At 38.0% G+C, this 11,384-nt stretch overlaps 1 protein-coding gene across 1 annotated transcript; it reads right to left on the bottom strand.

The window, feature by feature from the left end:
* Nucleotides 1-5,353: 5,353 nt before the first annotated feature.
* Nucleotides 5,354-7,894, bottom strand: NAP1L2 (nucleosome assembly protein 1 like 2). Its single transcript, XM_045995432.1, has one exon. The coding sequence runs from the start codon at nt 7,548-7,550 to the stop codon at nt 6,156-6,158; it is 1,395 nt and encodes a 464-aa protein (XP_045851388.1). The 5' UTR covers nt 7,551-7,894; the 3' UTR covers nt 5,354-6,155.
* Nucleotides 7,895-11,384: the final 3,490 nt, after the last annotated feature.

The following is an 11,384-nucleotide window of genomic DNA, read 5'->3' as shown; positions in this document are numbered from 1 at the left end:
GTAAGTATAAGCACCTTTTCAATTCCTCTAAGCTGTAAAATAAAAAGTACCTCATCACAGTGAGAAAGGGAACTCATCACAATCCACTCACTCTTCCCTTAACCATAGGACTCCTGGCAAACTCTAGATGATATTTTGGACAACAAAGATTACAGTGTAAATACCATTTCTACTTGTTACTGAAATATTCTGCATTAAAACATGCACATACATGCACAGATGCAAACATGCACATACATAGACACAATGTCAACATTTATTACCTCCTTTTACCTTGACAGCTGATGTAGAAATATCAAATGATAAAACACTCTATACTGCTTTCACCTGTTGTGAATCCTTCTGACCATGAGCTTCCACTCTGGATCATTCATCTGTGTGTGTGTGTGTGTGTGTGTGTGTGTGTGTGTGTGTATGAAAGAGTCTGAGAGCATGTTAATGTGAAAAAATATAGCCATCTTTCACCATTTTCATGAAATTACCTTGTGAAAATTTTATTTCAACACCAATCTTACAAAATAAGACTGGTTTGGAAAGCTTTTTTCTCACGTCAAGTGATACACTTGATTAGAATGCTGAACCTTTTGTATGTTTAAATTAATACACAGATTCTGCACTGCACAGAAGCAGTGAATCACAAATAGGTGATTAACATATTACAGACTGATTTCTTCTACCAAATACACCTACACTAGTATTAACATTGAAGTAGTCAGTAGGTGTCAGAACCAGTAATAATCCTTTTATACACACTATTTCTTAGTGTGTATATTGTACATACTTGTATTTATACACTTGACCCAAATCTATCTTGGGCCTAAGGTGCCATTTTACTTCATCAACCAAAAGGATATCTATTCTGCAGGTATTTGAAATCAAAACCTCAGGGCGCCTGGGTGGCTCAGTGGTTTAGGCCTCTGCCTTCAGCTCAGGTCATGATCTCAAGGTCCTGGGATCGAGCCCCGCATCGGGCTCTCTGCTCAGTGGGGAGCCTGCTTCCCCCTCTCTCTCTGCCTGCCTCTCTGCCTACTTGTGATCTCTCTGTCAAATAAATAAATTTAAAAAAAAATGAAATCAAAACCTCCCACAATGTCCAATTCTGGGACTCTCCTCTTGTCATCCACTTAAGTTTCTCTTTTCCCGCGGGGTGGGTCAGACCAAATGTTAACCACGCCACGACCATCCCTCCAGGCTGCCACCTATCTTTGCCTTCCCTTTGGGTACCTTCGCTTTAGCAGACAGACAAGTCGACCTTGACTTCAACGTGGAAGAAAGCGCCTCCATTCCCGACCTCCTTCAAAGTCACAAGACTCGGCCAGAACTGTCTTTCTTCTTACCGGCACAGGCATTATTACACGCACAATATGGTTTCATAAACCAAGAGAGCCGGGAAGACGACTCACCCATTCCTTTTGACCAGCATGTGCACACACGAGCGCGCGCACACACACGCACGCACGCACGACCGCGCGCACAAAGACTAAAGAGGAGACTCACAGTCGCGGCCTCCATGATGATTAAGCCCTGTCTCCCCCGCCCCGCTTTGCTCTCGCACACGCCCAGATAGAGAAGTTTCACCCGGGCTAGAATCCTTTATGACAAATGACCATCCCCCCATAACTTCCTTCCCACTTTACCCCAACCCATGCGGGACCGCACGTGAACACAAACATGCGCGCGCGCACACACAAACCTCTGCAGAGCCAGAAGTGAGGAGGTGTGCGCACATGCAGAATGGAGGGTAGTGATTACACGTTGGCTGCCTGACCTGGAGAGTTTTTATTGTCTTAAAACACCCTGAGAACAAGTCCACAAGTGGATCATTAGAGTAGTTTTGTTTTTTTTTATAAACAGTCTGAGATTGTTTACTTTTGGACATTCTTTTCTCTTTAAAATCTGTATTATTTGGCAAAAAAAATTCAGGGGAAATATATTTAAGAAATGTGTTCCATGTAAATTTATTCTTTGTATTTTTTTAAAGGTTATATGTTTTAAAATAATCAGCTACATGTTGCACATATCTGTGTAACTAAAAAATAAAATCTGTTATATACCTATGGTTGATATATAATTTCGCGATTCTTATTTTCTGTATTCTATTTTTCTCTGGTTTCCAAATATTTTAATTTAATAATGCACCATTGGCCAGTGAACAAATGGCCTGTGGCGAGTGTTGAGTTTGGTGTACACAGCTACAAAGATAATGAATGCATTCAGTGGTGAGGAAGTAACACCATAGTCACTATATTTTCTTCATCATTAACCAGGCTTGTCAGTATCTTAAGAACTGCTGCTAAGGGCGCCTGGATGGCTCAGTCGGTTAAGCCTCTGCCTTCTGCTCAGGTCATGATCTCAGGGTCCTGGGATCAAGCCCCACATCAGGGTCTCTGCTTAGCAGGGAGCCTGCTTCCCCCTCTCTCTCTGCCTGCCTCTCTGTCTACTTGTGATCTCTCTCAAATAAATAAATAAAATCTTTAAAAAAAAAAAAAAGAACTGCTGCTATATTTGCCATTTAGCTTCCTTAATATTTGCAGAAATCCTGGAGATTTTGTTATTAAAATGCAAAGTATATTCTTTCACTTTTTGTAAATTAGAAAATAAATTATAAGGATAATTATTAATAATTTAATAAAAATTTACTGCATTTTTAATTTTATTTATTTTATTTTTATTTTATACCAGTTTTGAATATTTCACAGATATAAGGTTAGTAATAATATAGATATACCTATATAGCACTCCCTATGTGCAATGAATATTTCAAGTACTTCATATAAACCAATTAAATCTTCATAATAATCTATTAGGTAGATGTGCAATTATTATATTTTTATAGATATGAAAACTAAGACACATAAAGTAACTTGTACAAGGTTACCCAACTAATAAGTTACAAAATTGGGATTTGAACTTAAGGAGCCTGGCTTCAAAGACTAACCACTCTACCATATGATGTATAATGCTAAACGCTATAATTTATACTATAAATTATTATGTACCCAAAAATGGAATTTAATTGTATTTAGGTATTTCAGTATATTCCCTGGGAATACCAAATTTCTAACAAGGCCCAATAGCCACCTCAACAACCTTTTCCGTACTATATAAATGACACATTTTTTCAAGAACAATTATAAAAAGAATTAAGGTAAAAATCCCATTCTGAGTTACACTTGAGCAATAAAACCTAGTATAGACTTATCTGATATGTGGGCTGAAACTTATGGCCTACCCTCAAAGCCTAAAATTCCTTTACACAAGTCTAAACCCAAATCAAATGAACATCCACCCCAACACAAGCTAAGGGAGTGATGACAGCCTCAAATTTCATCCCTGAGAAGGGGTTAAAGAGAAGGAAGTATAAAAAGCAGTCCCTGACATCAGGAAACTGGCCTGATCCTCACAGCTAGGCCATGCTATTCTTCTATTGGATATAAACCATCTCATAAAATACCAACCTCAAACAAGCCTATTCTGGGACTGTAATAATTAGGACAAAATCCTAATTTTGTCTAAGCACAGACAAAACCAAGGTCACTGTGACATTCACAAAATACCAAACACCACTGCCATTCTAGCTAAAATGAATGTCTACAACCTCTTTACCAGTTACAGCTATAGTCTTGTTCTAGCCTCTCTTCCCTATGGACGAGATTTATTGAACTACCAACCATTAAACTGTCCTACAATATAGAGTAAACCCCAGCTTCTGCAGAACCTCCACCAAATCACACAACCAAAGCCCAAATTCTGCAGTGTTTTCTAACACTTACTGATAACATACAATGCCTCCCCAGGATGTATGTTCTCTCTCATGGCAATAATGGAGACTAAGGATATGTTCAACTTGTTCAACTATGACAACTTGGGTATGTCCTTGTTCAACTATGGGTATATCCTTGATGGTCTTTGGCTGGACACCACTGATATGAGGGATGAAGGAAAGGGGCTGGCCTGTCCTTACAGAAAGGTCAGAAGCAGTTTTAATGCTCTATCTTATGGAGGCTAGAGAAAGGGACAGGAGGAACTTCAAGATACCTAGCCCCCTCTGTGAAATAGAGGGAGAGATACACCCATGTTTCTGACTTTTTAATGCACAGTAACAGTAACTACAATTAAAAGAGGTCCAATCTTTTTTTGTTGGAGGGGAGGAGGTTGGAAGGGAGTCAGGCATTTAACAGAGGTCAAAATTGAGTGTGATGAAGAGTATGAAAATGTTTATATTTATCAAGCATATATTGGAAGTATTCCCCAATTTAGGTGCTCCTATAATACTAAGTTGTTCCTAATTCCTTATACCCTGTCAGCTACTGCAACCCCAGAGAAAAGCAAGTGAGCATTTACCGTTGTTCCCGGGAGAAAGATGATATTAGAGGCGGGTCCTATCCAGACAGGAAAAGAAAAGAAAAAGCATGTATCTTCCTCCTCAGTTGATTGTAAAGATGAGGCAGAGGTAAGAAAATCAGGCAGTGTTATAAACTTACCTCTCTGAGCCAAAATGCGGAGGAGGTATGTTCAATAATGGAGGAATAAGTCACAAGCAGAAGAGCTTTTGTTCCACTTTCATCTTTTAACTCTGTGGGATCACATCACAGTCACCTGGGATGGAAGAGTGGATAGGCAGCAATAACGAGACACAGTTAGCACTTCCTAGCCTCTCCCAGATCTCACATGGCTTGGAAGGGATTTAAAAATTCCCTGTTTTTCCCAGAGGGATAGATGTGACCTTCCCAGAGTATGCCAAAATGGGAAGCCAAATCTCTGGGTTTCCACATGTGAAGAAGACAAAGTCAACTCTGAGACAAGTCAGCTCTCTAAACAACCACATCCTATTTCTCCAGTCAGTGCACCCCTCCCCCCACAAACATCATAAAATAATATAAGCCCCTGTACATCTAGATGGCATTGTGGAAGGGTAGGTAAATCTGAAATAGAGGCTAACATACAGAAGCCTGTTACTTATAACAGTGTTTAAATATGAAATTTACTGGATTAAAACTGAGATTTTTGTTTCCCTGCAAACTTGGGGTATGGAGGGGGACTCAGGATTAAAATTAGATGAGTCATAAAATCCGATAGTTTCTTTGCACATATAAGTACAGTGTTAGTAAATCTGCATGCATATTTAAACACAGAAAAATAACAGAAAATAAGTCAAGACATTAAGTGTTTACATTTGGGGAGTAGGTATATGGATTTGGGTTTAATTAATGTATTTTTTAGTACTTTCCAGATGTTTCCCAATGAACATAATATTTTGAAATGCAGCTATGCTCACCACTATACCACCAACACTCCAATGAACATAATACTTTGATGAGAAAAAAAAGATCAGTTTTAAAAAAGGAAACACTGAAATTCTTATTTATTTTATTTTGCAGTGAAAGAACATAAAAAAACTTCAAAATGGTAACATGATTACTTCCAATGAATGATTAAATGTACTATAGGAAAATAAATTATACATTGTAATTACAGTTTACATAATTACACAGAACAATATGTGGCAATCTCTTGAGAGTACTGTGATTAACACTTCACTGATACACACGAACCTCAATATAACTAAGTTTTATTATTTATCATTGTCACATAAAATACAAGAGCTTATGGACAAGCTGTGATGAACAATAAATGTGGTTTTGCCTGAAATTCTTAACCATATGCAGTCTCCTTAAGCATTCAAGTGTTAAATTCTACTGTATTTTTATCACAAAATGAAGCAGGTACAACAGAATTAAACCTACTAGATAAAGGACTAAGAAAACACAAATATAAAAACCAAACAATAGCAGAAAACTTGGGTTGGTTCTCTAAGATTTTCTTTCCAAATAAATGTTGATCTCATTTAGCAGTTATGATAATATTCACAGCCACAGACTAACAGCTACATGATAAAAGGACTTTATAAGGATTAAACTACACAGCACTATATTAATATTTTAAATCATCTACCACAGTTTACATTTCTTGAAAGCATTCTACTACCAAAGTGCAAGATCAAATGAATTAGTATTTAAATTTTTCTTATACTTCTGAGACCTATGTTTTAACTGGCACTACAAGAAAAAATTCAGAACACAAGACTAATTAACTTCTTATATCTTGAGTAATGACCTAGGGCAATTAATGTCAGGGTCAGGTACACTTTGCTTTTAGCGATCAATGTCTTCTACTATTGTCTCGAGATTTTTGCAACAGGCTTTAACCTCCTCAATTGCAGCCATCCAATTATCATAAATAATTTTGTCATAAATTGCATCATTAACCTCCCTAACTACCCCCTCCTGCTGTGACTCAAGTGCATCACCTGAGAAAAACAAAACTGATCTTGGGATTATGTAAGTACGTAAATTGTGACCAAGTAAAAAATCATCATTTCCATCTTTTCCATTTGAGCTGATTCCATGAGGAGTAAAGAAATTGAAGAATGAATCCTTGGGAAAATTTTCAGTTACAGTTCGGATTGTTCCCCAGATCCGGTGTTTCTGTTTCTTCCTGATGGTTTTCAAAGTGACATTCTTTCCTTCATTCCAATCTATCTCGCAGCCTGTGCAATACTCAATCGCGGTTCCCCTATAGGGATGAGGATCATAATACGCCAGCCTTGACTTCAGCACATAAGTCTTTGTTAACAGCTCATTTTTGAAATATTCATTGGGCTTGAAGTGAAATTCTAGTGTGAAACTGAGAGGCTCACCAGGATCTGAAAGTTTCACTTTAATATCTGTCAGGAGCTTCAGAATAGGCTCGTCATATTTCTTAATCAAAGGAGTGAGTGTGTCGACATTTTTTAAGACAGTCAGCCAAAAATCAGGAATTCCTTTAGGATCCTGTTCTTCTTTATCCTCTTCTCCAGTAGTCTCACTGTCATCATCATCATCATCGTCGTCGTCGTCGTCATCATCCTCCTCCTCCTCAATAGCATAATCATAATAATCTCCCTCATAACCATCATCCTCATGCATACATTCATGCATCAGACCCTCCTCATTACCATACATCTCTTCCTCATCATACATCTCATCATCATAGTCCTCAGAGTCTGATTTATATTCACATTCCTCTTTTGTAGGTTCATAGATTGCATTTATGATCTGACGTCTTTTTTCCAATAAGGGTTGATACATTTCAGCAAACTTTCTTTCAATGCCATGAAATTCCCTCAGAAATTTGGATTCTAGATTGGCCACTCTAGTTTGAAGCTTTTTGAGGGCTAACACACGGTACTTAACTTTCAAAGGTAGACTTTCCACAAAGTCTGTATCTAAAAGATAACCTATAAGTCCTTTTGGACGGTCTGAATCCTCATCAGTATCTTCATCTTTTACCCCGCCTTCCCCGGACCCAGCAGCAGCATCTTCACCTTTTCCCCTTTCTTCCCCAGGCCCAGCGGCGGCTTCTTCACCGCACTCCTTATCATCTCCAGGCCCAGCTGCGACATCTTCACTGCGCTCCGGCTGTTCCCCATGTCCCTCCATCATTACCTTATTACCAGCCTCTTCTTGACTAGAGTCTAACAGTTCCTTATGGTCGGCTGACTCGGTCATTGTTCAAAGGACCGTAACGCGTAAGGTGGCTACCACCAAGATAAGGAGACCTGGCCTCGGCAGGGAAAGACTCACCAGAATAGCAGAAGCGGCGGTGGTTGGGGCAGAGGTGGAACGGGCAGCAGTGGCTGGGCTGTGGGAGTAACTGCGGAGGCTGCTGCCGGGATGAAGGCTGTGCAGATGCTGTGAGAAGCGGACAGAGGCAACCGTAGCCAGGGCTTGAGAGAGAGTGGCGATGGTCAGTTTTGCAGGAACGAGCCACGCAGACTGCAGAAAGCTGCAGTGGGCGGACCCTTAGCAAACAGCAGCTGCTGCAAGAAAAAACGGTGCCGCAATATGATTACGCAGCCGTCTCTTGACTAGATTTCCTCCGTGCAAATAGCTGCGTCACTCCCTTCCTCCCTACGACTCTGCCCTAAACTCATTTGCTGGGCTGGGGTGATTGACAGGTCCTGAGCCAATAAATTTTCAGATCTATCAAGTTTTCCAACTCCACTCACCTTCCCAGATTGTCTAATATAGCTGATTCATCCACCTCTCACTTAATCTGCGACCCCCTCCTGAGTTTTCAGAAACCTAGATTTTATTTGTTTATTCTTTCAATTTGCAACTGGTATTATAATTAAAAAAAGAAAAGCTAAAAGAAGTACTAACTAAAATGTCAGACAAGGCTAGAGGAGGAGGCATCCATCCAGCCAAATTCTGTCCCTTTGATTTTAGCCCCCGGCTCTGGAATGAGAAGAGATTGGGCGGGGGATGGGGTGGGGTGTAAAATCTGTAAAGATAGTCTAGAAGGGAAAACACTTTTAAAAAATTAGCAGTCTTGGGCGCCTGGGTGGCTCAGTGGATTAAGCCGCTGCCTTTGGGTCAGGTCATGATATCAGGGTTTGAGATAGAGTCCTGCATCTGGCTTTCTGCTCAGCAGGGAGCCTGCTTCCCTCTCTCTATCTCTGCCTACTTGTGATCTCTCTCTGTCAAATAAATAAATAAAATCTTTTTTTAAAAAATTAGCAGTCTTGGTCTTAGGATGGTGTAACTGTCAGTAATTTAAATATTCTATATTTTGTTTTTTACTGTATTTTCCACAAGCTATATGGTAAATAAGCAGTAATTTTAAATTGGAAATGCATCCTAACATTTCCTAGGTTGGGGGGGGTACAAAAGAGGTGGTTACTGAGGGTTAGGATGAAATAAGGCCTGTGATGAAGATCCAAAGTGCTGTATCCAACTGACAAGTGAACACACAGGACAATAAACCAGTCTTATCAGTAATTCACTCTTAATACTGACTTGTCTCTTCCTCTTTTTGGATGCTGGTTCTCAAGCCATTGGGAATTTTAAAAGTAAGTGTTCAAATGTAAAGTAATATTTATTTAAAAAATCATAGCATTTGCTTGACAGTTTTGAGTTATTGACAATAATCTAAATCTCAGCCTTAAAGACATGGTTAAATATATGATTGACTATTCACAGGATGGAATACTATGCAGTCATTTGAAAATTTCCTCTGGATGGGAATCATTGGTGATATTTATTGTCCATATTTCCAATGCTGATCATTTATTAATTTAACAATTTTTAAAATTTTAACTATTCCTCAGATCTAAACAATTTGCATGGTGTTATTATCACAGAGATAAACACTGTTTACATATTGTATTTCTTTACAGATTCTTTCAGTATACAGGTAAAGTTTTCTTTTTACTTAGCTTCTTTTACTTAGTTTACCTCTGTGTACCATCTGTATACCTCTGCATACCATTACAGCATTTACAAAATTCAGTTTTCAGGCTTATGATCAATCTGGTAGTTCCCTTGTTATGAGTCCTTTGCATTCCAAGTTTTCTTTGCCTTTTTTAAATTATGTTCAGTTAGCCACTGTATAGTACATAGTTTCTGATGTAGTGTTTAGTGATTCATCAGTTAAGTATAACACCCATTGCTCATCACAGCATGTGTCCTCCTCAATACCCATCACCCTGTTACCCAAGTTTACTTTTTCTTGTTGTGAAGTTGCAACATTCCTTGTAGTTTTCTGATAATAAATTCAACACCTGCTCATTTTTAAAAATTGCAAAAACAAGGAAACTTTTGGAGTATAACAGAAATCACTAGTAATCTCACAACCCTGACGGAACCCATGTGAACATGTTGGTCCTTTTCTTTCTATCATATCTATATATGTATTGCATTTAGGCCAGAGTTTTCTAAAAATAAAACTGAGATAAATAAACTTTTTCCTCTCACGACCATATTCCAGTGTGCTTAAGTAGTTCCCAAAATGTAATTTTAAAAGAAATTCCATTGTTATTTATATATATTATGTAGTTAAACCAAATTATTAAAAGATGAAGAGAAGTATGTCATCTAATTATAAGTCTGAAGAGTACTTCATAGTCACACATGCAGTCACAGAAACCACAAGGGAATGATGTGTTTCATTGCTTAAAGCAAAAGTATATGACACCAAAAAGTATAGGAAACAAAAGAAAAAATTAAATTGGACTTCTTCAAATTAGAAACTTTGTTCATTAAAAAATACTATCAACAGAGTTAAAAGGCAGCCCCATGAAATGGAAGAAAATATATACGAATCTTATAACTGATAGAGGGTTAATATTCAGAGTACGTAAGGACTCCTACAACTTAAGAGCAACCAAAACAAGCAAATCACTTAAAACTGGACAAAAGACTTGAATAGGTATTTCTACAGAGAAGAGATACAAATGACACCTGAAAAGATGTTCAACATCACTAATTAGGGAAATGCAAATCAAAACCACTATGAGATACCACTTCACACACATTAGAATAGCTATTATCAGAACAATAAAAACAGAAAATAACAAGTGTAGACAAGGATATGGAGTAATTGGAAACATTGTGCATGGCTGAAGAATGTGAAATGGTGCAACTGCTCTGAAAAGCAGTATGGTAGATCCTCAGAAAAATAAACACAGAATTACCACATGACCCAGTAATTCCACTTCTGGATTTATACCCAAAAGAAATGAAAGCAGGGTCTCTGATACTTTTACACCCATATGTTCATAGCAGCATTTTTCATAATAGCCAAAAGTGGAAACAATCCAAATGTCCATTGATGGAAGAATGGATAAACAAAACATAGTAGTATATACAAGGGAAATATTATTCATTCATAAAAAGTAATAAAATTCTTTTTTTAAAAGGTTTTATTTATTTATTTGACAGACAAAGATCACAAGTAGGCAAAGAGGCAGGCAGAGAGAGAGGAGGAAGCAGGCTCCCTGACAAGCAGAGAGCCCAATGCAGGGCTCGATCCCAGGACCCTGAGATCATGACCTGAGCTGAAGGCAGAGACTTTAACCCACTGAGCCACCCAGGTGCCCCAAAAGTAATGAAATTCTGACACATGATACAACATGGATTAACCTTGGCGATATTATGCTAAGTGAAATAATCCAGGCACAAAAAGACAAATATTTTATGGTTCCACTTACATGAGGTAACTAGAGTAGTCAAATTCGTAGGATAGAAGGTGGTGGCCAGAGTCTGGGGGCAGGTGGGAATGGTAATTTTTGTTGAATGAACACGGAGTTTCAGTTCACAAAAATGAGGATATTTTGGACATTGATGATAGTTGGACAATAATGTGAATGTACTTAATGTCACTAAAATGTACACTTAAAATAGCTAAAATGATAAATTTTATGTTATGTATATTTAACCACAATTTTAAAAGTTGAAAAAAAACAACAAAAACATAAGCAATATTGTCAGCAAAATGAGCACTAAGCAAAAATAGGTGAAATATGCATAACATACACATATATATGCAACACAAATAGGTGA

The sequence above is a fragment of the Meles meles genome, chromosome X (assembly GCF_922984935.1).
Source record: "Meles meles chromosome X, mMelMel3.1 paternal haplotype, whole genome shotgun sequence".
In the NCBI taxonomy this organism is placed as follows: domain Eukaryota; kingdom Metazoa; phylum Chordata; class Mammalia; order Carnivora; family Mustelidae; genus Meles; species Meles meles.
Note: the sequence above shows the minus strand (reverse complement) of the source record. Positions and strands in the feature narration are given on the sequence as shown.

Coding starts and splice junctions, on each gene's coding strand:
- NAP1L2 (XM_045995432.1), bottom strand. CDS start 7,550: ATGACCGAGTCAGCCGACCATAAGGAACTGTTAGACTCTAGTCAAGAA.